Raw genomic sequence first — 27,022 nt, forward strand, 5'->3', positions numbered from 1 at the left:
GGACGGTACCTTGCTCAGGGGTACCTCAGGGTAGCTGTTCAGGGGAATCGAACCCCCAACCTTCCGATCATGGGGCCACCACTCTACCTACTGAGCTATCCCTGCCCTGGTGGCATGCTCCAACCAGTTACCTGAGGACAGATATCTATGGTGTCCTTTCCATCTTTAATCGTATGTATTAAAAACAAACTCTTTGCAGAGGATTAGTTCAGCTTGGAAGCTACAGTATCATTTTTGGAAAAAGAAAAGGACGTAGCCCACAGAGGAAGAATGCAGACACAATGAGTTGGGTTAAATCATTAACCTGGAAGAATTTTTCTTTTTATCTGTTTATTCCATCATCAAGGTTTTTATCCTATTTTTTGGGTCTTTAACTTTTAATCAGATCGTCACTCACAATACCAAGGTGAATAACTGTTATCAGACTGCTGGTTTTCGTTCAGAGATGCTCATTATTTGATGCCTTTTTTGACAAAAATGAAATACAAGAAGTATTATTTGACAGATTTATTCTGTTAAATAAAGACCAATTGAAAAGTACAGGCGGTCTTAAACCTCACACAGCTTTTACAATGACAGTAATCCAATAAAAATGACCAGACCAGTAATTAATTTGTATTTAATTTAGATAACTGAGTAGATTGATGCTATTAACAAAGTCTCTGCTCATCACTGCAGAAAAAAAAAAAAACCAGAATTACCAAAAATAAAAAAGTGACGTAAATGTTGGAGCATTTTTGGTGCCGAGATAATCAGTGTGTAAGGTCAGGGGAAATGGCAAATAGATAAAAACTGGATGCAAGGGATGATTTTAAAAATGTCTAAAGCTGCAGTGTCACTGTGAATCAGAAGAGGAATCTTTAACATCTGTGCTTTCTGTTGCTTCGCTGACTTCGCTCAGTTCTTTGCTCTCTCCTCCGCTGTCTCTCTCGCTTTCTCTCTCATGGTCACCGGACCCCGACGGACTTTGGCCAGATTGTGCCTCTTGACCCGGCACGCGTGCTCCGGGTTTCCTCAGCTGTGAGATGACCAGGGGACCCAAAAAAACAGAAAAGAAAAAAAAGTAACGCATTCAGATTTTGGTCACATGCTCATATTAAAGGGGCGATTCAGAGTGAGTGACAATCAAACTAAAGTAGCTCATATTTTTAAAAAAAGATGTAAACTCAAGTACCTCATCAGCCATGTGGGCCAGGTCTCTTTTCATGGCGTAGGCATCCTCCCCATCTGCGTAGTATTTGGGCTCTACTTCACTAATCCTGTGAAGGGACAAGATAGTAGATCAGTTAAAGTTGGTGCAAAAACATTCGGCTGTTCAGCACATTTTCAAACAGAATTTTAATGGATTTTAAAAATGAGAGTTATAGTTGAAACTATCACTAATCCAACCAACATTCTTTCATCTATATACACAAAGAAACAATCATGTAGAAAATGACCCTTAAAACTATTTTTAAAGCATGGTGAGGGAAAGAAAAAAGTAGACTGAGCCTTTAGAGACTTTAAAAAACAAAACAAAACCCAGTAGTACCTGGGGATAACAATCTTATAATTATCTACCAATATAAGTAGCCATCACATTTGTGATACAGTTATCTGATTAATTATACTAAACACAGGTCAAATTATATCGACTACCAGTATAATTAAACTATTGTAGCCCAGCTGATGTAAATAAAATAAAAGTTGTAGTAGTACATGAATTACATTTAAAAAAACTTAACAGTAATGTTGCTAGAGAAACAGAAATACTTACTGGAATTTAAGTGTGTTTGAGTACAGGTGCAGGGCAGCTCGGTTGCTGCAGTGGGGAGAAAACATTTCTTGAAAACAGGAGCACTTACAGATACAATTGGAGTCAGAACACATTTTGTACACAGGAATTCATACAATCATTTATGTACACAAAGAGATAAACCCTAGTTTGCAACAAGCCAAGAGTCCGCAGTACCTCTTGCGAACATGAAGTGAGACATATTTAGCATTGAAGTTTTCTATCATGGCCCGACTGGCTTGATCCATCAGCTTCTGAGCCAGTCCCAGACGTCGGTGGGAGCGCTTTACTGCCTAGAAGACAGAGTGTTTTAGGTGAAGCTGGTGGTTTAAGAGCTAAAGATGTTAAGATTTGAACTGGGAGTAACCAAGAAGGATGCGATCAGAAATTAGTACATCAGAGAGACAGCTCAAGATGAGCAGTTTGGAGATAAAGAGGCAAAGATGAGCTAGTTTGCAAATGTGCAATGGAATAATAGTGGATATATTATGGAGGTGCCAGACAGTAAGAAGTGATGAAAACCATGAAGAATGACAGAGGAGATGCTAGCGACATGATGAGATTGAAGGTAGATCCGCTGTGGTGAACCCCCTAAAGGAGCACCCAACAGAATATGAAGAAAAAGAGGCAAAGGAGATGTCTGAGGTGTCGCAGGTGCTCCGACTCACCAGGGATGTTATGTGTCCATGAGGTACATCATCTGGGTCCTCCTCCCTATAAAGAGTTTGCAAAAGTCATAAGAATCAATGCGTTTTCTTAAAAGTGACAGCAGGATACAAATATGCTCGCTAATACTTACATCTTTGCGAGCACATATCCCACAATTTTCCCATTTTCATCCTCTGCTATATATGAGAGCTGGAACGATTTAAACGGAAGAACAATTAGAGACATAACCGTACACATTGTAATGGTATGTATGATAGGAGCAGTGCCATTAGCAGAGACAGGGAAACTGGAATCAGCACTGCTCGTTACCTGTGGCCATGACAAGCCGTGATAGAAGTAGTATTTCATCTGATAATTTTCTGGAAGACACAGCAGGTTACAGTGCTGCATGTTCATTAGGTCCTCCGGCTGAAAGAAACACATAAAAAGGGTCACACAGCTGACCGGCGATATCTGCTCAGCTAAACTGCAGCCTGTAACGTTAGCTTAGCTCTGTGCAGAAACAGCGTGGCTCTCGAGTGAATTTCTCTATACTTACCCGTGCGTTTCGTATGTTCATTTTCCAATATCAATTACTAACAAGATTATGAAAATCAAAAAAATCTATTATACTACACTGGTCAAATGATTCATAACAGTTCCCCTACGGGGTTAAAGAGCCTGTTTCGCTAGCTAACTAAATGGACGTGCTAGCAAGGAAAGCAAGAGGAAGGAGCGTGCCACAATAACGTCATACACGTCCGCTCTGTCGGGATTTCAGAATAAAAGTCGTACCTATTGTATTAATCGGATTTATTTTGAAAAAAAAAAGTGGCCATAAACCTTTGCTGTGGCCCGACTGTGGCTAACATAGACAGACAACTATAGGTAATTTGAGGTTATACATTTTTGTAAATTAACACGGAACTGATGCACACATTTTACTAGACAACATTCTCTGTTTAGATGAAGATTTTTAAATAATATGATAAAAATGCAACACATTTTCAAACACTTCCAAACACAAAAGAGGATTTTTTTAATAGACACTGGATTAAACAAACTGTTGTTGAAAAAGTTTATATTAGAGATTTTAAAAAAATGTAAGAGCAATCCCACAAAACAAAAACAAACAAAACCAAACCAAAAAAGCCTGCTAAAATATAAAAATGTTGCTTCAGCACTAATCAATTAATACTCTCAACCTTCGGATAAACTGCCTTTTATATCCTATCGTTTACTGCAAAAAAGATTTTGCAGTAAACGATAGTTTAGTTAGTTGGTTATTTATTTTACTTTGCTGTCCTCCTTGCTGCATATGTCAGATTTATAGTGTGTCTCATTCTGTTATTTAAAAGTCTCATCCTTGTTAAAAAATAAATTACGGTAGACTGTAATTTTAAATACCATCTATCTTCTACTTGTCGCCCTATATTAGTCTACAACATGTATTATTAGTTTTAATATTTGATGATTTACAGAGGCTTCCACACTCAAAATATTTAGATGACGTATTTAAATGCATTTAAATTCCCCATTCTGTCAACGAAGCAATGCTTTTAGGTCAATCAAACAGAGAGAAAGCACACATTCGCGTCAGATTAGCCTACTTGGCCACATTGCTCCAGGTAAACACCTGGCATCCAATCAGCAGCGCAACATGCAAATCGAGCAGGTATCAGAAGAGCAGGGTGCAGATAGGAAATGGGTATTTTCAGAATAACGCCCGTGTATCGGGCGGTGACTTCAGCATTTTAAAGGAATAATACTCTGAGCCTGTATTCAGAAACTGAGTTCAGATCGCCGGTGTCTGCACTTCTCAGGCATGCAAACACCATGGGCATAAAGTGTGACCAGGAACGCGTTTTGGCATACGGGAAAGACTGACTCTGTGACTGAGAGCGCTGTTCCAGATGGAGACTGACCTGAGGTTGGAGTCAAGTTTGTGGATCGGAAATAAAAGATATCGGGCCGTCCTCACAGGTTGGCATTTGAAATGGACTGAGGCGGATAAAAAGAATGGTGACAAGAAAACAGGTAAGTGCTCGTGTATCTCCCTCACATCTGTATTCTAGATGTTTAATGGGGCTTTATAGAGACTGTGTTTAAATGAGAGCGCGACACAAACACTCAGAAAGTTTCACAATGCCTGTTCCCCCTGTTTTACTTAACATTTAAAGAGCCAAATATAAATGTGCACACATGGACCACTTTGCAACACCACATTTAAAAGAGAAAGTCTGCTTCGTCTGCACTGTACTGACATAAACTGAACTGAACTGACAAAAAAAAGACAGTGGCCTACACCACAAACACCAATTACAAACTAGGCGTTAAGTTTGAACACAAGAAGGGGCACATCAATTGAATCTAAGTGCATGCAGAAAACGTGAAGAACGAGTTGAGCAGCACAAACATGACACATGACCTACAAAGGTAGTTTACTAAAAACACAGGCACAAACACACCCACCTCCTGGCATAATATTATACGCCAACACTGAGCTTAAATTCTAGTTTGCATTTTTAAAAAAGTGGGTTTTTTTTCTGTCTCATCCACAAATATAGGCGAAAAAATATTTTAATACTGTCCAGTTAAAACCACTAACACATTGTGATTTATGATACACTGCCATAGTAAATTATGTAGAATTTGATCCTTTTAGGTGTGCCAGTCAGCAGCAGACACAATAAGCCTTCTCCATCTTATGTTTTTAAAGGTATCACACAAACAATAGCTCAGCTCTATTCAAGCGTCCTCGTGAGCCACCGCATCTTAATAAAGCAGCACCATAAACGAATAGGGGCACCATGATGAAACTGAAGCAGCATGGAATTTCAGCTAGCATTATTGTATTGTTTGGGCCTGAGACCTGGCAAGGAACCAGCTGTATCATGCATTAATTTCTATGACAAGTGAAAAATGAGAAACAATCCTTTTGTAGAGTTAAAAAGTTCACTCAGTTGCAGCGACACAAAGAAACATGTTTACTCAATTTTTTCACATTGTGCGTTTGCGCGATTGAAGTTTCAGTACCTGTGGCAGAGGTGGTTGGAGTGGAGAACGGTCGGGTGGAGATCTTGCCCCAGAAGTCAGTTGAAGACACAGACAAAGATTTCACAGGTGGGTTTTAGATGACGGTGTAGTTCGAAAACTAGACACCCAAGTTCACAGCTTACTTTACAATTTTTGATACTACGGTTTTACAGCATGGTTTCCATTTCTTGTACCTGTCATCTGCCTTCAGTTTTCTACATCAAGCGTAGCAGGAGTAGAAGCACTTATGGGTTGTTGTGGAGCCTGGGCCGGACCCAGTTCAGCTGCCCCAGTCGGGTCCTCAGAGACCAGTGGACAAATCACCTAAGGACTGCCCTCAAAACTCACAGTAGGGGTGGATAATTGGACTAGAAACACAGCTGATATTTAACCTTGTATTTCTCCTAAATAGACTATTATTTTACTTTAACAAGAAAAATAATCGGTTGCATATCTGACGTTTTGAGCTCCCATCTGTGATATTCAACATGCATCTTTCAGGTCCTTTGCGTCCACATAGACTGTTGGTGTTCATCAACCCATTTGGAGGAAAAAAGAAAGGAAGAGAGATCTACCATTCACTTGTTGCCCCTCTGTTTGAGCTGGCTGGGATCAGCTCTCATGTTATAGGTAAACTGATCGCACAGTTGATGTTTAAAGTTTAACTCTGACACACAGCCTTACAGTTTACATGTAATCATTATATAAACTTTTTCAGTGACTGAACGGGCTAACCAGGCCAGAGACCACCTCTTGAAGAAAGATCTGACGGGCTTTGATGGGTAAGCGCTATCAGCGCAGCGGTATAAATACTGTTGTGAAAGAGCACTGTGAGGCGCTTTCATAATAGAAACGATTATGTTTGTTTATTGCAGTGTGGTCTGTGTGGGTGGCGATGGCATGTTCAGTGAAGTACTTCATGGTTTGATTGGGCGGACACAACAAGAGGCAGGTCTTTGTGAGACTGATCCCGCTGTCACATTGCAGCCATGCCCACTTCATATTGGCATCATCCCTGCAGGTTGTTGTTCATAAGCAATTATAAACTGATGGCTTCAGATTTAAAGGTGTCACTCTCACTTCCTGATATATGTTATCTATTTTAGGTTCCACAGACTGTGTGTGTTATGCCACAGTGGGGGTTATTGATCCTGTTTCTTCAGCTTTGCACATCATTATTGGTGAGGAAATATTGCATACGGTCATGTGAAAAAGAACGTTTTCACAAGACTCTCTGCAGCTGCGTGGAAACTAAGTACACCCCATGTCTCAAAGAACTATATTCAGTAGCAAAAACTTGAAATAATTATATTCGTATTACCATTAATCAATAATCAAGTGCATTTGATTAGCAGTACCTGGATGCTACTTCCCCTCAAAATTCCTATGGAAGCAGTTAACGGTGTATCGATGTTTTCATCGAATCGCACAGTCTTGTGAAAACTTTCTTTCTCATGAATGTAAAGGGAGTGTAACCCTGATCATATATATATTTTTTTTTTTCAAAATTGGAACTGTATAAATAAGTTTTTTGGGGTTTTTTTTGTTTTTTTTTACTTTACCAAATTGACCATCCCAGCCTTGCCTTAATGGTCCATTTGATTCACCTTTTATTGTTTATTTTATTTTCACTTACTGAATACGGAACAGACTTGACTGGGGGAAAGAAGGGAAGAAAGAAAGAGGGAAAGAGAAACAGCTGAGAAGAGGGACGGGGGAGAAGGGCAAAAGACAAAAACCAACAGAATGAGCAGAAAAAAAAATTAAAAAAAATGCATATATCGATCACCTGGATCACCTGCTGAGAAAGAAAAAAGGAAACAAGCAGAAGAGAACAAGAGTAATAGAATAAACAACATCACAATGATATATGGGAATATGACAGTAAATACTAAATATTAAACATTATTGTGCAGCACATAAGATCAACAGAACACAGTGTGCTTTGAGGTAGGAGCCAAAAAGGGTGTAGTTTGTGGGTGTGATCACCCGTGTGTACGTCTGTATAAATAAGTTTGTATACCCACCCCTTGATGTCCTCAATGCCTTGCAGGAGACTCTCAGCCATTAGACGTGTGTTCAGTTCACCATGCTTCCACCCTGGTACGCTACTCGGTATCTCTGGTGGGCTATGGCTTCTATGGAGATGTACTGGCTGAGAGTGAAAAACACCGCTGGATGGGACCTCTCAGATACGACTATTCAGGTCCAGACCGATGATTCTTTTAAAACAAAGCAAATGACAGTCTGCTGGAGAACATTCTGTCAGATTCTCTATATTTATTTTTATCTCAAAGTTAAAAATTCACCCTGAAACTGTAACTGTTATGAAGATGACCAAATTGAAAGTCTCTAGTGGCATCTGTGCTTCCCTTTTCAGCATTTGCTCTAGTAAAACCACTGTTGTTCTATTTTAAAATCTTGCACATATACAGTATCTGGTGTTCTGTATTTTTACCCGACCTTAATTTTTTTCTTCTGTATAGGTACAGTTGTGTACCTGAGCAACAGAAGCTATGCGGGCATAGTTCAGTATCTACCAGCAGACCCACTGCTCTCCAGCCCTAAGGATAAAACGCGCTGCCTCTCAGGGTAAAACTCCTACTAGAAAGAGATAAAAAGAGACTGTGCTCTTCCTCCCATTGTTAATGTAACTGCAACTTTCACTTGCAAGTCAGGCCAAAACGTGACCTTGAAGAAAATATGAAAGCCTTTAACTTTTTTGTTACTCTGGTGGGGGTTTTAAAAAGGAAGATCATTTTCAATCTTTTAATTTGAAAGCGAGAAGGTGCCCTTGTGAGGAGCATCATTATTATTCAAGGACTAGTGAAATGGGTCAAATTCACTTTGAGATACTGTAACTGTTACCCCCTGTAGCAGGGACTCGGGTGTTGGTTGCTCGTTCCTTGAGGAGGGTAGAAGAGACATAGCAAGAGAAACTTGATCTAGTTGAAAGTTGAGACCAAGCCTCTTGTTAGTACCTTAGTTTTTGTTTGGAGCAGGTGTCTCTGGCTGTCAGCGAATGGATTATAATGCTCTTATGAATGCTGTTGCTAAGGTCAGGGAGCTTGTTAGTTCACAGACTTGAAGGAGAGTGAAACTCTTTGTTCTTTTTAGGTGCAATGTGTGCTCCAGAAGTACAGAGCGACTATTCCCACACACTTCTGATTCAGGCTCCCTGTACAGCTCCCACTTCAGCCAGTACAGCAGTGACTCTGAAGGTAACGATACAAATACTCGTAAATTCTGGTACATGATAACAAGATAACATCAGACAGCTGCTGCAGATTGGTGCACATCTCAAATGTGGACTGTTGGTTTGAGATTGAGTGACTGTGGAGGCTGTTTAAGTGCAGTGAACTCACTGTCATGTTCAAGAAACCAGTTTGGGATGATGAGAGAAGAAGCCATCCAAAGATGGGTACCCTGTGACACTGACTGACACCACCACCCTTAAGTGTTGATGCAAGGCAGGATGAATCATGTTTTTATGTTGTTTATGCCAAATTCTGACTCTACCAACAATCAAAACTGGAACAAAAGTGAACCACAAAAGATTTTTTTTCAGTGTTCTGTGGTCCAATTTCGGTGAGCCCGTGAAAATTATAGCCTCAATTTCCTGTTTTTAGCTGACAGCAGTCGCACCCAGTGTGGTCTTCTGCTGCAGCCCATCTGCTTCAAGATACAACTTTTTGTTTGTTCAGACGTGCCCTTCTCTATACCTTGGTTGTCACGACTGGTGGTTTGAGTTTTTCTTGCCTTCCTGTTGTTGTCCACAACACATATTGAAATAAGTAAAATCACACAAATGTTTTTCCCCATTTCCTTACTCTATTAAAAATTGCCTTATGACCCCTGGGGCACCTCTTTCTATAATTAAACATTGGCCAAACATTATTTTCTTTTAGAAATAATCAACATCTGCTAAAATCGTTCTAATTGTAGTATCTCCAATCTCTTCGTCTCTCTTTAGGTGAATGGGTGAGTGTGGAGGGCAGGTTCAGGTGTGTATCAATCACTTGTATGTCCAGCTCATGTGCCAGGAGCCCATTAGGTCTCTCTCCGTCTGCTCATCTGGCAGACGGAACAGGGGATCTCATCCTAGTATGGGACACTCACCCACTGAGCTTCCTCAAGTTCCTCTACAGACACACAAGCACACAGGACCAGGTATATCACATTCAGCTGAAAACAAATGGACTGAGAAACTTTAGAAACTGCTTGACCCAATCGTTCCTGCTTCTCCTAGTTTGACCTGCCGTTTGTGGAGGTCCATCGAGTGAAGGCCGTCCGTTTCTCTCTCCCAGATGGCAGAGAAGAAGAGGTGCACGAAGGAATCGGAGAGCTGAATCGCGCAATAGGTGGCGAAGAGCGAGAATACGTGGACACTGTAAGCAGAAATGGATCTCAGCAGCAATTGGCACAGAGTGTGGTGGAGCGAGAGACGATGAACGAGCACAAAACACTGGCTCCCATCCTGTGTGGTCTGTGCTGCAAAAAGACTCCAGCTGTGTCCGTGTGGAACTGTGATGGAGAGATTCTGCCTTTCACTGAGATCTTCTGCAGGTAAGAGCACCACCAAACATGTTGTTCTACAATTCAATTTTATTTATACGGTGCTAAATTACAACAGTTGCCTCATAGCCCTTTGTATTGTAGGGTAAAGATCCCACAATACGTTATGATACATAAGATATATAATTAGATTTGTTCACTTCTGTCAGGATCCACGGTCAGCTGGTACGTCTGTACGCCAGGGGCATTGAGGACGGAGCAGCCATGCAGAACTGCAGCCAGGAGAGTGACAAGAATAAAAGTAGATGCATCACATACAAATAGTCTGAAGAATGGAGTGTTTGCATCGTGGGACTGATTTGTGAATTTATTAAAAAATTAAAAAGCCAGACTTGCTTTCTGTGATTGCCAAAAAGTTCCTTTTATTTCAGGTACTTCTATGGATTATCTTCATTGTAATAATGATGAAGACTATTTATTCTTAAATGTGCATGTGTGTGTTAGTTGACTACCGCTTGCTAATTTTGGGGGCTTTTTTTCTCAGTAAACTACATTAATTTATACAGTATGCGGCAAGTGAGCAGCTTGTGGTCTGAATTTTATTTATGTGCACAAGTTTTCAGAGAATAGAGTCATGGGAAATGCAAACAGAACTTGAAAGACAACACAATCTTTGTGCAATGACTTTTTATTGCTTGACTTTTTATTGCTTGATTGTTCAGCAGCAGTGCAGATTGTATATCCAGCTGAATAAAAGGTGAATGATTACTGGTTCTACATTATCAGTGAACAATTTTCTAGCTTCACACAAATCTATGAAATGCATGACAATTTACAAATATATATATATGGCCCATTAAAATCATTACTTCAATAGGTTGTCACAAGAAACTACAAATAGTTGTTTAAAAAGATGTTTGTTCTTGCTGCACTTCAAAGTACTGGCAGGATCACTTAATGGTCTATTACTGATGTTAAAGAAACTGTGTGCATGCAGTTCCAGTTAGGCCTTGAACCTGGCAGAGACAAAGTACAAGAACCAGAATCAATCTGGTGAAAACTGCTGATAGAAATAGAAAAATATAAAGCCATTTGAAAACATGTTTATGCATTGTAAGAGATTAACATGTTAGTAAGAGAGTTCTTAGTTTAGATTAGAACATACCTGAGAGTTGTTCTTACCTGACGCCAGACATTTAAATGTGTTTCCTGCATGACTGATACTAAAAGAGGCTCCTGTTGTTACGAACCAGGCCAGCAGGTCCTTCTGGTATACATAAGTCTGTTTATGACTCCCATTGGGCATTAGTGACAGTTGTAAACAAAGGCCTTACAATACAGTGAACACTCTTGAATTCTTAACAGTTAAATGGCACAGCCAGTAAATAATTATCCTATACTAGTATCTATAAGATACCATAAAGGTTGTAGATTTTCCATGTCCACAATGTCCAAAGGTCGTAGGAATACAGATATTTGCAATGCTTTTAAAAAAAATTGCAAGAAAAAGAGTGAATGATGATTTATTTAGAAATACCAGATTTACATCAAAATCAGACTGTTACAGCTTGTTTTAATCTCTGCTGTCATAATTAGTCATGAAAAGCAGTGCTTTCTTCTGTGCATGCAGAAATCAATCAAGTGCAGCAGTGACTGCAGTAAACTTGTTTGTTTACAATCTTTTCTCAAGTACTTGATTGTGAGACAGAAAGAATTAAGCGGTGTGGGGCTGCACCCACTTGTATGTTCCCTCATAGCGAAATCCCACTCTCTTCAGGAGATCGTCTGCTTCTCTTGGACCACGACTGTGGACATAACAGATAAGATGGAAAGAAGAACTGTCACTGTTAAAGTATGATATGCGTATTTCATTCTGCCTGAGAAAACAGTATTTACCTTCCATATGTGTAGGGAATGGGGCGTGGCTTCTCTTTCTCTACTTGGTGGAGGAGGGGGGTGAAGATCCTCCAGGCCTCCCGTAACTCATCACTGAGACAGAAAGATGAAAATATTTCAACAAAAAAATAAATAAAAAGAGGGAACACTGAAAATCACTGCCTAAAAAATTAAAAAGAGCTGTTTAAACGTGGCCGGTACACATCTCCAACTAAAAGTGTTGATAAAATATTTGGCAACAACTGTGCAGATGTGCTCATGTTTTCAATGATGGCACCAACCTGCGAACAAAATGCATTTGATTTCCACAGAAGACATCCAGTATGAGTCTTTCATAAGCATCTGGGAGCTTCACATCCTGCAGATAGACAGCAGCTGTTAAACTCCTACATGCATACTAAGTTCAAGTTTACTGGCCTACAGTATCAAGGATAAGTAACAATGGGACATCCACCATAAAAGTCTCAAAATGTATTAAATATAATATTATTTTAAAAGTGATTTATTGTGCTTTTTTCCGACTCCATCTATTGCCAAGAGAGTCTTTGAAGAACAGGTGGGTGTCACTGCTGTACTAACATCTGGAGCAATTTGTCTGAGATGACTGGATTAAGGATTTCCACACATACTGACATCATTTCAAGGTAGAACAACCCCCCCAAAAACTGAAGCAGTCTAAGCCTAAGGTTGTGGCTCACAAGGATTGCTTGTAAATAAATTGTCTTTTCCTTACAGAATATATACATTCTGTAAGGAAAAGCATAATACGTTTCCTGCAAGAGTAAGAGTTGCTTCTGAAAGCTGGATTACAATTAATATTTTGACATGAGCTTGAGGCACCTTGTATCGACTCTTGTAGGTGAGATCCAGCTCAGTCTCCTCTGGATTGAAGTAAACTCCAGGCCTCTTGGTCATCATTTTTAAGTAAATGGCTTCATCTGGCTGCACCCGCACCACCAGCTCATTCCTCTGACAGCAATCACCAAAAATGTCTCCCGGCACGTCAGTGAACTGCAGACGTACTTCTGCTTTCCGCTCATTTAGTGCTTTACCACAGCGCAGAATAAAAGGAACTCCTGATGTACATGGTGTGCATGGTGCGATGACATGCATAATGGATGCAAAAGCAGAAGGAGAATTTAAGGAGGCTTGATAAAATGTAGACTAGGAGAGACAGGTGAGGAACAAAAAAGCTGGACTAAAGCCTCACCATCCCATCTCTCATTCTGGACATGCAGGACTGCTGTTGCAAAAGTTGGTGTCCAGGAGTCTTTGGGCACCGTGGGATCATCAAGGTATCCCAGTCTGGATTGACCTTCCCCTTCAGGATCTCCGACATACTGGCCAAGCACAACATCTGATACTTCAACAGGAGGTATACACTTCAACACCTTCACCTAGAGTTTGAGAAAAAAAATGGGGTGGATAAAGGATGGCAAAGACTTGATAATCGTGCTATGGAAAGCAATTCCCAAATTCTTCCAATCCCTGGTTTTACCTTCTCATCCCTCACGTCATCTGGACTGGTAGAAGGAGGTTTCTCCATTGCAACCAAACAGAGCATCTGGAGAAGATGGTTCTGCATGACATCTCTATATTAAGAAGAAAAGAAAGCAATGAGGGAAAGTTTACAAACTAGCTTTTTTTTTAAACTTACATTTATCTGAATGCAGTCTCTCTCACCGAATAATACCAAAGTCATCAAAGTATCCTCCACGGCCCTGAGTGCCAAAAGGCTCCTTGAAGGTGAGAACCACACAGGCCACACTGTTCCTGTTCCATATGGGTCCAAAAATGCGATTTCCAAACCTGGAAATGAGTGAGTAAAATATTACTAAAACAAAACAGGAGGATGGAAAAGTCGAATAGTAATGAATACTTCTGAAATTCAGCAACACTGTCTATGACAACCTGAAAGTTCATTCCTGTGATAAAGTCCACCCAAAAAAGTCTGTACTGAGCTTGTTACCTGAGCACCATGAGGTTCTGGACCATCTCTTTCCCCAGGTAGTGATCTATGCGGTAGATCTGGTTCTCTGTAAACAGGGACGACAGGTGGGTTGACAGTTCCTGTGAACTCTGGAGGTCACGACCAAAGGGCTTCTCGACAATTACCCTGTTCCAACCTCTGCCACAAAAACAGTGGATTAGGAAAATGCAATCAACACTAAGTGAGATATTGATTTTAAGGACTCGTCAGGTACTAACTTGAGGCTCATGCAGTGGGTTCTGATGTTTTTGCTGACATGATGGTAGACAGTCGGTGGTAGAGCCAGGTAGAAAAGTCTATTGGCGTTGGCGCCCCCAGGGAGAGATGACAGATGTTTGCTGAGTTGGTCGAAGGAGCTGCCGTCATCATACCTGCCACTCAGGTAGGAGTTTTTACTGAAGAAGGCTGATAGGTAGTCGCTTTCTTCATCACTGACCTGAGGAAGATGTGGAACAATGATTTCTGAAAACACAAAATCTTATCTTTAATAGTCAAACACCCTTAAAGGTATTACCTTCATGTGGGGCAGACATGCTGCCTTGATGTCCTCTACAGTCAAGCTGGACCGAGCAAAACCCACAAAAAACGTGTTGTCTGGAAGAAGGCCGTCTCTGAATAACCACCTGAAAAATTCAAAGGTGGCAATGCAGAAAACTTTGGCCAAAGGTCAAACTCTTCATTACACAAGGTGACCAAACAACTTTAAAGCACAGCTCTGTTATTAATGTAGCTGCTGTGTGCGTGCTGCAGTTCTTTACTCACCATAAGGTTGGATAGATCTTCTTTTTAGCAAGATCTCCCTGTTTAAATCATACAAATTAAAAAACAAAAAGTTTCTTTAGATCTATTCACAGTGAACGGACACTCAGAGCCCAAAGACTAAGTAAACTTTGGAAATAATCACTGTGGTGCAAAAGAATCTGCAGAGTAATTGAATAAGTCACATTTTCCAGCAACACACCTGATCTGCAGAACTTGTGTGAATTAGGTTACTTGAACAAACATTCATGACCGATAAACATGCAACTGGTACTCTGTTCCCGGCTCAAAGCCAAAAACGGTGAAAATGTTTTCGCTGCTAAATCATCAGCTTCTATTGTTGCTCAACAAAGGAAAAAGTAGATGCAGCACATTTCAAACTGCATGCGCTCACACCTGGCTTTCGTTCGGATCACCACACTGCAACAATATGTGAATTATTTTTATGCACGTTTTTTTTCTCAAACCAGCCCGTGACTTCAGACACCGCGATGTGTTTAGAATACGGTGCTACTACAAGACCAGTGACCACATTAAACGAGACATTTCATCATATGCTGCATGAAAGAGCAGTTTTAAGAGCTGTACTCACAGATGCTCCCAGTATGATGAATAAGTGTGTATTGGAATGACTTGACCGCTCCTCCCCGTAAAGCTCCCTCCTGAGCTGCCCAAAGACCTCAGAGCGAGTCAGACTCTCTGAGCTCATCTTCTGACCCATCTGTTCTTCGACCGTCTGCTGTGACCACTCGTTTCCCTGTGGCTGCATGACACTCGACATTTCAGCTGTCATCCTCGCCTTGCAGAAAAGTTTCCCGACTGTGTGCTGCCACCTACTGTACAAAATGGGTAATGCCTCTGTGCCATTGCTTCCTTCAATGTAACCGCTGCCATTTACTCTTTGCCATAAATCTCATTTGCATATGAAATCAAGAATCCTCACAGTCCATCAGATGAAGTTTGATGAACCTGCTCAGTGGCGTTAAGTCACATTTCAGGTCTAGTCACATGAATTTAATGCCATGAATGTTTCTTGCTCCTCAGCCACTCCTTAGATAAATGTTGCACAACTGCCTAACAGGTACCTCTGACAAAGCAAGTCTTAACTCTTTGTAGGAATGAGTTCTTATCAGACTACGACCTTGGACACAGTTTTCTCGGGCTGTGAAATGAATCATGAAGCGTTTCCAGGCTGACAGCTTAAGGCTACCGTAACTTTGAAGCCCAATGAGTTGATATTGCAGTATCAGTAACCAAAGAGTCTTTGTAAATTATTCCTTTACTTCTTCCTGGGAGTGGCTACATTTTGTTAATCAGTGCCAACCATTGCCCAGCTAAAAAGAAAATTAAGATTAGTGCCTTATGTAATATTTATCAAATATATACAAAGAAGCACAACGTACAACAGAAGATCGTTACAACTCCAATATATTTTAGTTTTTATGTATAAAACTTGCAGGAATAGTCTTGGCAATTAAAAACAAAATAAAACAAAAAAATAAACACCTAAAAAACAAAAGACAAAACAAACAAACAAAGAAAAAACATACTGTGTACAAACAAGCCCTCATCTAAAACATACTTTTTATTTAAAAAGCAGACATCTGTTACTCCTCAGTAAGATATAAACTTATGATCACATTCAGTGTCTGACAAAAACAAACAAAGAAGAATTTTCCAAGTTTAGGAGCAAATCCAGTCATTTAAGGTCACGTTTTCACAGCTTCGCCCTGATCAAGGTGACACTCCCAAGTGCCGCAGCCCAGACGCTGAAGATCCCCAACCACCAGCAAATGTCTTTGCAGAGTTTCTTTCATAAATAAATTTAAAATGAACTAAGACCACCCCAGGCATCTGACAGATGTGACTGTCTTTACCTTGTCCCTCCTCCTTTAAATATTCATTCAGTATGCGCCCCAAGCTTCACAGCTTCGGTAAAGTTCTACTCGATCAATATTGATGTGGCTCCTTTGCGCCAGGTTTGAGAAACGGGGGAAGGGTAGAAGGTATCAAAGGTCACTCGGCGGGAAGACTGGAAGGTCAGGTGAAAGTCCAGTGCTGGTGGAGTTCGGCAGCATTGCAGTCCATCAAAATCTGGCCTCCTTTCAACGCTAAACATTGTCCACTGCTTGGATTCTTCAGAAGATTTTCCTGAAGAACAGAAGGCGTTGGCAAAACTCAAATAAACATAATAATTAAAAGAAATAACTGTTGTTTGGATACAACAACAATTGGTTAAACATCTAGTTTGAGAAAAATCACAACCATCACAGGAGATGTAAAGCAAAAGATGGCCCTGCTGAAGGTAAAATCTCCCTAGAAAACTTTAGAGGTGGTGCTACCTTACATATTATATATCATGCATTAAAGCAGTTCAGAGTGTACACACGGCAAGTTGAGGTTTTATAAGTTTTTCTTTGCGATGACCATCCACTAGATTTTTCAGCAACCTCATGATGACACTCAGTAAGCTCACTCTTTTCCCCCTTTATTTCCCAGTTGCAGCTACCTGGAAGATGGCTGTAGCTTTACATGTGGTGGACAAGTATGATAGCGATTAGCTGCATTTGGCCAAACGTTAAAAAAAAAAAGAAAGAAAAAGAAATGTTGGCCTCCAACTGCTCCTCACCTCTGTAAAGACCCACTCCTGTTCAGGCGCCACACTGGTACCTTTCCCCTTAAGCCGGCACAGCTCAAGCTTCACCGGGTCTGATCCCACCGCCGCATGAACACACAGCTGTTTTCCAATGTTATGACGCAGCTCCTTATGAGACGTATACTCAAAGTACTAAAGGACACAATCATCCAATTAGAACTCGAATGCTGAAAAGCATAATCAACTTGTCTTTAACATACTGCATCAGTTACTTTACCTGGTTGCCTCCCATGTTGTGACAATGATACATGATGAGAGGTTTACCCCCCTGGTTGTTCTCTCCAGCATCCAGGCACATATTAGACCCTAAGTTTTTAATCTGGACCAAACATGGACACAATAATTAAATAGTGCCACAGGTACACATCACATGTTGCGCATTAGATGTTCGCTATTCACAAAACTGACTCACAGATCCAGATTTTTCTGGATTTAAGTCCGGAATAAAGATCTCTGGGTAGACTGTATTTAGGTACCAGCTGAAGTTCTTGCAATGAAGCCTCTCTCTCAGATTCAGGCGATCAGAGATGTCTCCAAATCTATGCTGTACAGCAAAAGGGGCGTTATTTAGAAAAAACAAAAAAAACAAACACACACTAATAAACTTATGAGTACAAAATCATATCAACTTGAGTCTGAATTCCAGCCAAAAAGTATCAGAACAAAGGTGATAAATTATTCTTAAAACTGACCTCACTGGCCATAACTGCTGCATTTTGGTTACGCCGATAGTAGATCTTCTTGTAGTCATCCATCCAGACTTCAGCTAGGCGCACCTGGTTGCGGGTGATGACCTCAGTGCCCTTGGGGAAGGTGTGGGGGCTCTTGGTACGGAAGACGTGGCCCACCACAGAACAAGGGATGATCTCTAGCTGACCCCCACACTGCCACACCTGAATCAAAAATGACAAACTCAGTAACAGGAGACTTGTGACATAAAGTGGATCTGTGCAAGCAGAGATTAGATAAAGAGGTCTGACCCTGAATGACATTTCCACATTTTCACCGCCCCAAATCTCCATCTGGTCATCGTATGTTCCGATGTGTTCAAAGTACTTTTGTGAGATCGCGAAGAGACCTCCAGCAAAAGTGGGCGTTCTGAAATGTTCATAGTCAGACAGAAAACCAATCAGGTATTTTATACAGTTCAGGAAGTTGAACGTGACACCAACATGACTGTTCTTACTTTACAGGGTAGGTTTCATCCTTGCGTAGCCTCTTTGCATCCTCGGGGATGGGTTCCCAGCCAAAAGACAGGCTCCAGTCAAAGTTACCTCTGTTATAGGCGCGGTTGGTGGCCACAGGCTTATGGAACTGGAAGCTGTTGAGGTCAATGCTGCTGATTTCTGGACTAACCACAGCAGTGGGTTCCTCAACAATTCGAGCCAGTAAGGGCTCGAGCCAACCATGGAAACACTCGCCTAAACGGGGAAAACAGGACAGTGATGGCTTCATATTTCTTAATATAAACTATAAAAATAATACCACATTCAGTGTAACATATAGACCAGGAATGTCAAACATAAGGCACAGGGGCCAGAATCGGCCAGCCAAAGACTCCAATCAGGACAACTGAACAGTTTTGGAAAATATGAAGGAGGCCATAGATTTTTGTGACTTTTAACTGTATTTTTGTGAGTTTTACAGCTTTGCTGCTGATAAAGAGCCATTCATGCTACAGCAAAGTAAGTGAATAATAAATATTTTTTTTAAAGAAATTTAAAAAAAATTCTGTAATTTTACACATTTATCATGAAGAAAAAACAAGATTTGCTGTTGAAATTGCACTTCTTTATCTTATTATAAGAAAGGATTAAATGTGTAGTTAAACTTTACACTGATACAAAGTGGAGTTTCGTTTGTCTGTTCCACTCAAGATCAAAGTGGGTTCCTTTTGACCCTCCATGTAAAATGAGTTTGACCTCATATAGACAGTAATGACAGATGTTTGCTGGCATTATATTTAGCTGAATTTCTCTTTCTTCTGTGTGAAAATATTTAAATGTTGATGGAAAACACTGTAAATGCACAGACCAAAGTAATTAAGGATCTTGTATGAAAACGCTGAATTGTATCCGACGGTGAATCGGTTAGGCAGAAAGAGTTTAACAGTTACTAAATAAAAAGAGCGTAAAACAAAAGAGATAACTTCAACAAGCTGAATTGATTACGTGTGTCAAATGCAGCAGTCACTAAAAGAAGAGGTGCAGGTTTTGACTACATCCGTTTCAATACTGCTTCATTAAAACCACTCCTTTTCTGGGGTCCTGCCCTTAAACTATGTGGTTTTAATACATTCATAAGCAGCGCATAAAACCAACACTTATTTAGTAGTACACGTAAGATGAAATAATCACGTATTACAAAATATGGACAAGTGAAAATTGTGTTGGTATGTGTGTATATGTATACGTTTACTGCTGTAGTAAACACTTTTGTATTAGAGTACTGGAGTATTAGATTATTTACAGTATTAGAAGCTGAAAAAGCGCATACATTTAACCCTCCAACTCTGAAATGCCTCAGTAAATCACCTGGGATGATTAAAATGGAAACTTTGACTTGTGTATTGTTTGCATGTGCGTTTTCTCACAGTGTGCATCAAGGAAGGTGAGAACTTCAGCTTGCGCAATACTGGCACCAAGAAGCCTTGCTGTGATGAGGCCCTTTCTCTCTGGCTGCCTCACCACACGGACAATCTTCAGCTGACGTATATACTCCTCCAGCCTGCTCTTCAAATGCTCTGCAGGGAAGCAACATAATCATGTCAGTGCTTCCTTTACGTAAAACAAAAGTAATGCGACAGACATTAAACTTCAAACTAAGAGCATTTAGTGAAATGACATGAAAAAGTTAATCATCCATAAAGTTTGTACCCATGAGAGCACTGAAAAAAGAAATGCCAATGAACTGTAAACACTGCTCGTAAAACTAGGTTACATTTCCTCTGCAGAAGCCTTCTTGACCACAGTGAGCACCACATTTCTTACAAGTTTCAGTCTGAATCCTCCAGCTTCGCACCATGAGCATTATGAAAGCGATCTGTTAGTCAAATGAGAACCTCGCATACAGTAGGAAATGCATTTGAGGGTACCAACATGATATGAGTGAAAGCTGCTGCTAAAAAAGATATTTTAAGCTCATCTAATAGGCCACCAAATACCATTAATGAACAACAGGATGCTTGAGGTTTTTGATGACATGTGTAGCAGTGGGCTCATTATTTTAGTGCGATTGCAATCTTTTAGCTACAACATTGTAGTAAACCTGACCTACAAATAAAAAGGCATTCCAATGACTGCACAGCTTAGATTCGAACTTGAGAGCAAACCATAACAAAGGGTCTTTCTATGAAACAAATGGCATGTCAGTAGATTTACAAAAGCAAAAAAAACAGGTAAAAATGGTGAAGGTATGTTGATGCACAACGTTTGCCATTTCCAAAAGTGAGTAGTCAGCTTTGGCAAACAGTGTAAGCAAAGTCATATCACCTGACATGCTGGATTGTTTAAACACTTCCCATTTTGGAAAGCAGTGAACAGAATATTAAAAACAGGTCTCTTATCATAACTGTTCTGCCTGCTTTCACCGCGTTGGAGGTGCTCCCAGCAGGCTTTCTATCACCCTGCAGCTCATATTCACTGCAGCAAACCTTCTGGACATTTCCCTGGTAAACACAGGGTCATTCTCATATATGACAATGCAGACCATTGTTTGCCTGCTCTAAATGCAAGTCTCTTCACCTATCTGTAAAGCACTACTTGCTTGCATTTTATGAGCAAGCTGCTAAAATCCCAAGTGAACACACTCTAGTTTATCTTATCAAAGCTGATAAAGCGACTGAATTATTGCCCTGAAAATCCTGAAGGTCAGTTTTATTAAGTTGAGCCTTGACAGATTTTCAGCATTTATCCCAGTTATTGCTTGACAGCTATTCCAATATTATAATATATACACACACACACAAAAATAACCCACATCCCAGTGATTTTCTTTCACATTAAATTAACTATTCATGATTACAGTTATATCATGTAAGAAGTATTACTTTCTACAGGTGGCAAAGTGGGGCAGTGGTTAGCACCATCATGTCACAGCAAAAAGGTTCTGGGTTCAAATCTAATGATCAAGGGCTGCCCAAGCTTCCTCTTACAATCCAAAGACATGCTGCTAGGTTAATTAGTAACCAAAAGTGGCCACAAGTATAAATGTGAGCGTCAATGATTGATTGTCAGCTAGCACTGCAACAGACTGGGAGCCTCCCCTCCTCCTATGATGGCTGGGACACAATTTTATTTACATTATTTAAAAGGAAAAAAAGGAATAAATTTATTATTTGCTTTCTAGCAATAAAACTTTACTCCAACAGTGCTGTATTGTCACACACCACTGAACCGAGGCTTCTTGTCAGCGAGTCCTCCACATCACATATGCTAAGACATTACATGTTTTTTAACCCTTACCTGCAGTACTGGCATCATCTACCAAAATGATCTCTTTTAGTAGGATAGCAGGAGATGTGTGCAGGACGCTGAACACCGTCCTGAGGAGGGTGGACCAAGCCTCATTGTGGAACACTATAATAACACTGGTGGTAGGCAGAGGAGGGCAGCGACGAAACTTCCTCTCTACGCACCTGTGGTGGTGAGCCACGTCAAAAGGCAGAGAGAGAATGACAAATAGGTGTGTGTGAGAGTGAAAGGCTTTCATGGTGGCAGTCTTGCAAAGTGACAGAGAATATTCAAGGTTTGCTCACTGATACTTTACATAGCTCAATATGCATCACCTTTAATAAGCAGCTCACAATAAAAGTCACTGGGCAGATAAATCTCCAGCCTACCAGGATGCACAAATGTTACGCTACACAAACAGAGCGGATTCAACTATTTACAACAGATTGCCTTGCATTGTACTAACCAGGATACTGCATTCTGTGCATACCATATTTAAAACTGGTTACAGTAAGAGTCTTTCAACTAAGTGTTTTTTTCCCAGGGAAAATGGGAGCACATTATGCAAACAGATGTAAATAATTCACCTCTGTGAGTATGACCCCAGCTGTGATGCAGCACATTATCTGGCCTGTGTACATATCATCATACTTGCTGGCAAAACAGAGACTTGTCCAAGCTGTGTACGTAATAAATTTGATAACATGCTCTTACTCAGGAGGCCTGGTGTCATCCCCCAGACTGCGGCTGAGCGAGATACGGTCACTGGCAAACTGGTTGAAACAATGCCGTGTCATTCCCTCCGCCTTCTCCTTCTCCTCCTCTGGGGTCATGCTGTCTTTTTGAAACGCTCTCCCATCAGCCCCTGGAGCTTGGGGGTCCTGTGGTGGTCTCTCCAAGTGAGGTTTGAGCTCAGCCTGAGTGTACAATCCACTGGGGCACTTGGTGTCTTCTGTAGGCTGCTCTTTTACTGGTGGTGGCTGTGGAGCGCCGATCTGGAAGCCAATATTGTTGACAGCTTCTCGGACCATCCCCATTACCTTGTCCCTCTTTACCACCAGATCCTGTAACCAGGGGTCCCCAGCTGAAGAGCCAACATCCCTCTGAAGAACTACCAAGATCACCATGAAGAGAGTCCCCCCAAGGAGCACCAGTTTAAGGGGGGACATCCGCCGGCGTATAAAAAAACGCATTCTCTTAACGCTGTTAAACAAAAAAAAAGGGAAAAGAGTAGAAGATGTAGAGTTTGTTTGTCTTAAACCTAACTTTGAAATACAATCCAGTCAACCCCCACACGCCTGTAACCCTTACCTTTTTTTTTTAGCTGCTAAACAGTCACCGAGCTATTTTTACAGTAAATACAAAAATGAAAAGCATGACAACAATCCCTTAAACCGGCTTGCGCCTCTACAAGCGTCAACGGTCATTGCAGTAGGTAATCTAGCCAACCGTGCTCCTCCTCCTCCTGTGTCTCTTTAGGAAACAGTCCCACAGGGCGGGTAGGTAGAACAGGGAAGAGGTGAGCGAGAACAAACACACCACACCTCTTTGTAAACACCTGAATTCACCTGTTCTGGCCACAATCCTCCAGGAGCCACGTGGCAGCAGGTGAGCCTGACCCTGCAGGTCCCATTCCAGTAAATAGGTGACGCACAATGCATTCCCTCAAGACACCCACACCCAAAGACACCTCATCAGTAATGATTATCTGTCACTTGATTCAGGAAGTAGTTTTTTGCTATGTGGAGCATGACAGGAGCATAACTTCACCCAGCCTTGGAGGCTGTTTTCTATGAGACCTGAAAAATGATATCATTGCAATGTAGGACGTCCACGTTTCCTTAGCTGACCACTGTTAAGTAAGAGACCCATCACTCTTACTTGGTCATAATTAATTCACTTAACAAGCCAGCTGACTTTCAAACTGGCTCAACAGGACATCCAATATGGAGTTCCACAGGAGGAAATAAAGAACAAACCTTTCATTCATTCACTCATAACTCTCACATAAGTAAATACTGTGTAGAATTTACATCCCATTATGCCTACTCTTCCTTATCAGGAAGGCAAAACTTCAAATGAATCTTTTATATCTTTAGGACTATCGTAGCGCATTTAGGCTGTGGTCAGCAAGATGCTGAGAGTGCAGACAACGCAGACAGTGGGCCTTCAGCGAAACGCGCTCACAGTAAAAATGAAAGAGGAAGAGTTGGTTGCATATGTCCTGGTTTAAGGTTCAAGTAGGGCCATTAAAAGCTTTAAATATAGCACGAAAAATACGCGTCCTGAGTCGTCTGAGATAAACTAGAAACGGCTTATTTTGTCCCGTGAAGCCAATCTGGCAATTAAGGTCACAGATGACACAAACGGCTCGCGACTAATAGGTGGGTATTGTAGATGGTTTCTACACTTTAAATACTGCTACTTACCTCAAACCGACAAACAGCCGTCATCTGCACCTGGTCCCTCAGACTCGAGATTCCTTTATTGGTGTGTGTTCTCACACACGACGCGTTTTAGGGGATGTTTTGTTCCTTTAAAGTTTCCAAACAGGAGTTTAGCGTTAACCGGTCTCCCAGCCAGTGCTTTCACTCGAACAGGTGCCATTTGTTGAAATAATTAGTTAAAGTGAGTCCCCTGCTGGCGGCGCGAGTCTTGAACTTACACTTATTTCCGTGCGTCACATCTCACGCGCCAATTTTGACGATGGCACGAGGACCTTTCTTGAAACATACGAAATACTACAAAAATAAGAGCCGCAATTTAAAGAAAAATAAAATAAAGCTGCGGCGTTTCTTTCCCCCCACAAAGAGCCTCACTTGGGCTGCCAGCAGTTGAGACAGGCCACTGTTACTCGCAGGGAATACACATTCGTGCTGTTTTTCATCAGGGATTAGGAGGAATTTATGTCACTTAATTAATGTTCAGCATAGAGTGCTGTAAGTGGCATCGCTATTACCTCGACAGAAATTCATTATTTATGTGCACGCAATTAAATACTCTCTCCTGTATCACCCTCGTGAAACCGTAGACTGATTTATTCAGAAAACGAGAAGGAAGCATCTCTCGGGTTACTGTCATAGGGAGAAATCTTGATTGCAGTCTGCTGATTGACACGATTTCTAAATTAAAGCTAACAAACAGAGCACCACTGTCTGGGCTGAAGCTGGATTGTGAAAGTAATTATTAAGTCTTTATTATTATTACTGTGAAAGGTGGGGAAAGTGTGCAACAGCATAGATTAAAACTGCAATCCAAATAAACACAATAAACAAATGTAAATAATAATAATAAAACCCCCAAAACAGACATTTGTTGACTTCTTAACCAAGGGGAATTTAATCAGACCAATAAATGCACTAATGCAGTACTCTCAGACTGCCACTTTTTTAAAAGTAAAACGCAACATTGTTTAGTTAACCTTTCATATTGAAGCCAGAGAGGGACGAGCAAAAGTGAGGATCTTTTCTGCAGCCCATGAAGGCCGCATTTCTGGACAGAAAAATGAGCATATCAATCAACTTTGAACCTTAAAATGTCAAAACACTCCTTGCAGTTGAATCAATCTGACCACCAGTACAGTAATCTAGCTCCTTCTGTAGTACCAAAGGCTTGGAAAAGAGTAGCTTTCTTCATTAGCTTCAGACAGAAATATTCATTGATACATACATTCATATAACTCGTTTCGGGGGTGGTGGTGGCAGGTGGGGTTACAAGCCTATGTGTGCCAAATACAAAATCAGGTCAAATACTGTTGTGTAAAGTATATACTAGTCCATGAAGAATGTGGACCTTGGAACTGCATCATCTCAAGGCAATACAGAGCAGACAGAAAATTTCTGCATACACTTAATCCTGAAGTGGTCAGGAAACCGGTTCACAATCCAAAAACATACATCATGTAGGCTTTCAGTTGGAATGAAATCAGTCAAAATCACAGTCCAGTAAAAGGCGTAGAAGACATAATTCTCTTCAAACTATCATTTTAACACACACACACACACACACACACACACACACACACACACACACACACACACACACACACACACACACACACACATAAATCAGGAATGGACACATAACTCCAAAGAATAATATAAAACATGCCTCGTAGCAACCAGTTTGGCAAGAAAGCATTGTCATACAGTATCTTAAAAACCTCACAGTGAAGAGTGAAGGTATGCCCACTTATAGATAAAGAACAGCATTCAGTAACATGTGGTCACACCCACACACATACAGCACATTGTCTCACACACACACACACACACACTGGTATAAAATGTTTCATAACAGTTTAACAATCTCTCTTCATTTCCGTGACAGTAATGCAATCGTGCTTCCTTCATGTCGTACTTCTTGTTTTTGGCTTGAACCAAAAAGAGAAAAAAAGAAATATTCGGAGAGCAAAGTGCTCAGAGATTTAAGGGAACCACAAACAGCCGAGATCCAGACTGTTAAAAACTACAGACTGGAGGAAACAAATAAGGCCCTGATAAGAAACACAAAAATCCAAGACAGGGTAGTTGCGTTTGTTGTCTGCATATATGTGCATACGTGCACGTTCTCCTTCATTATAAAGTCCACAACAAAATAAGGGTTCATGCCTGTCAATGACAGTGACATTACCGTGGCCTTTGCTAGCAAAAGGATGAATAAATTACTTAAGTTTACTGTACTTTTTGAGCAGATTCATTAGTGTGTGTCAAATGTCAAACACTTGTTCTTTGGTTATTTTCATCCATAGTGTTGTCCTTGCATATATTCTTTTATAAAACAGTTTTGCTTTTTTCCACAAAAAAATAAATAATTACTCCAGATGAAATACTTGTACTATTGCTCATAAACACAAGCATAGTCACTTCCGTCCTAAGGCAACTGGGCTTCATTATCTCTCGGGCAGCTTGGGGAGAAAAAAAACAACCTCCTAACACGAACAACACCCTCCATTTGTGCATCTGAGCAACATACAGTCTCGTCTCTGCTGGCCTTCTACTGTCCCCAGAGTGCTTGCACCACGCTTCGAGCTGACCACTCTCTGTCTCTCTTTGCAGTCTCTGACGTATCAGTGGAGTGGGAGTCACTCTGCGGTCAAACGGTCTCTCGTTAACTACCTGGGGGGCCGCTGGTGAGGAAGTAAGTGGTCATCTCTCCCTTCCCCTTCACCTTGACGACACCTCGACATTCCAGCTGGTATCCATTGTTGGCCAACACGTGGTACAAGTCTGTAGTCACCTAAGAGATGACACGGATATTTGACACTCAGGATATTAGATATTCAACCCTTCCTAAGA

At 40.9% G+C, this 27,022-nt stretch overlaps 5 protein-coding genes across 10 annotated transcripts in view; 1 reads left to right on the forward strand and 4 right to left on the reverse strand.

Moving 5' to 3' along the window:
* Positions 1-492: 492 nt before the first annotated feature.
* On the reverse strand, positions 493-3,167 carry naa10 (N-alpha-acetyltransferase 10, NatA catalytic subuni). Of its 2 annotated transcripts, none has more exons than XM_040047493.1 (8): positions 2,982-3,167; positions 2,753-2,851; positions 2,574-2,632; positions 2,443-2,488; positions 1,952-2,067; positions 1,757-1,801; positions 1,175-1,259; positions 493-1,039 (listed from the first exon to the last, which is right to left on the reverse strand). In XM_040047493.1, the coding sequence occupies exons 1-8, from the start codon at positions 3,000-3,002 to the stop codon at positions 836-838; spliced, it is 675 nt and encodes a 224-aa protein (XP_039903427.1). In that variant the 5' UTR covers positions 3,003-3,167; the 3' UTR covers positions 493-835. The 2 variants fall into 2 exon arrangements, with proteins under 2 accessions (XP_039903427.1, XP_039903428.1); XM_040047494.1 differs by having other exon boundaries at positions 493-1,018; positions 2,982-3,002.
* An 886-nt stretch (positions 3,168-4,053) lies between these two features.
* Positions 4,054-10,373, forward strand: zgc:158263 (ceramide kinase family protein). Its single transcript, XM_040047490.1, has 13 exons — positions 4,054-4,459; positions 5,450-5,545; positions 5,670-5,807; positions 5,960-6,088; positions 6,177-6,240; positions 6,334-6,479; positions 6,565-6,639; positions 7,512-7,664; positions 7,945-8,050; positions 8,576-8,679; positions 9,432-9,628; positions 9,708-10,024; positions 10,183-10,373. The coding sequence occupies exons 1-13, from the start codon at positions 4,336-4,338 to the stop codon at positions 10,295-10,297; spliced, it is 1,764 nt and encodes a 587-aa protein (XP_039903424.1). The 5' UTR covers positions 4,054-4,335; the 3' UTR covers positions 10,298-10,373.
* A 272-nt stretch (positions 10,374-10,645) lies between these two features.
* Positions 10,646-15,920, reverse strand: LOC120743714 (glucose-6-phosphate 1-dehydrogenase-like). 2 transcript variants are annotated; one of them, XM_040047491.1, is made up of 12 exons: positions 15,211-15,920; positions 14,622-14,659; positions 14,374-14,482; positions 14,078-14,295; positions 13,839-13,997; positions 13,553-13,678; positions 13,368-13,461; positions 13,080-13,266; positions 12,710-12,945; positions 12,151-12,227; positions 11,870-11,962; positions 10,646-11,778 (listed from the first exon to the last, which is right to left on the reverse strand). In XM_040047491.1, exons 1-12 carry the CDS (start codon positions 15,409-15,411, stop codon positions 11,688-11,690), a joined length of 1,629 nt encoding a protein of 542 aa, XP_039903425.1. In that variant the 5' UTR covers positions 15,412-15,920; the 3' UTR covers positions 10,646-11,687. The 2 variants fall into 2 exon arrangements, with proteins under 2 accessions (XP_039903425.1, XP_039903426.1); XM_040047492.1 differs by lacking the exon at positions 15,211-15,920 and adding an exon at positions 14,821-15,166.
* Positions 15,921-16,029: 109 nt separating this feature from the next.
* galnt6 (UDP-N-acetyl-alpha-D-galactosamine:polypeptide N-acetylgalactosaminyltransferase 6 (GalNAc-T6)) lies at positions 16,030-24,318 on the reverse strand. The gene is made up of 11 exons (XM_040047489.1): positions 24,155-24,318; positions 22,440-22,928; positions 21,738-21,910; positions 19,868-20,017; positions 18,461-18,695; positions 18,255-18,372; positions 17,967-18,167; positions 17,687-17,818; positions 17,492-17,593; positions 17,248-17,406; positions 16,030-16,769 (listed from the first exon to the last, which is right to left on the reverse strand). The coding sequence occupies exons 2-11, from the start codon at positions 22,916-22,918 to the stop codon at positions 16,659-16,661; spliced, it is 1,860 nt and encodes a 619-aa protein (XP_039903423.1). The 5' UTR covers positions 22,919-22,928; positions 24,155-24,318; the 3' UTR covers positions 16,030-16,658.
* Positions 24,319-25,036: 718 nt separating this feature from the next.
* Positions 25,037-27,022, reverse strand: part of adcy6b (adenylate cyclase 6b) — a 31,970-nt gene continuing 29,984 nt past the window's right edge. For all 4 annotated transcript variants that reach the window (XM_040047484.1, XM_040047487.1, XM_040047485.1 and 1 more), the window contains one exon: positions 25,037-26,963. In XM_040047484.1, coding sequence (XP_039903418.1) covers positions 26,835-26,963 — 129 coding nt within the window. In that variant the 3' untranslated portion in view covers positions 25,037-26,834. The remainder of the gene's footprint in view (positions 26,964-27,022) is intronic.

The sequence above is a fragment of the Simochromis diagramma genome, unplaced genomic scaffold, assembly GCF_900408965.1.
Source record: "Simochromis diagramma unplaced genomic scaffold, fSimDia1.1 OVJJ01000387.1, whole genome shotgun sequence".
NCBI classification, from domain to species: domain Eukaryota; kingdom Metazoa; phylum Chordata; class Actinopteri; order Cichliformes; family Cichlidae; genus Simochromis; species Simochromis diagramma.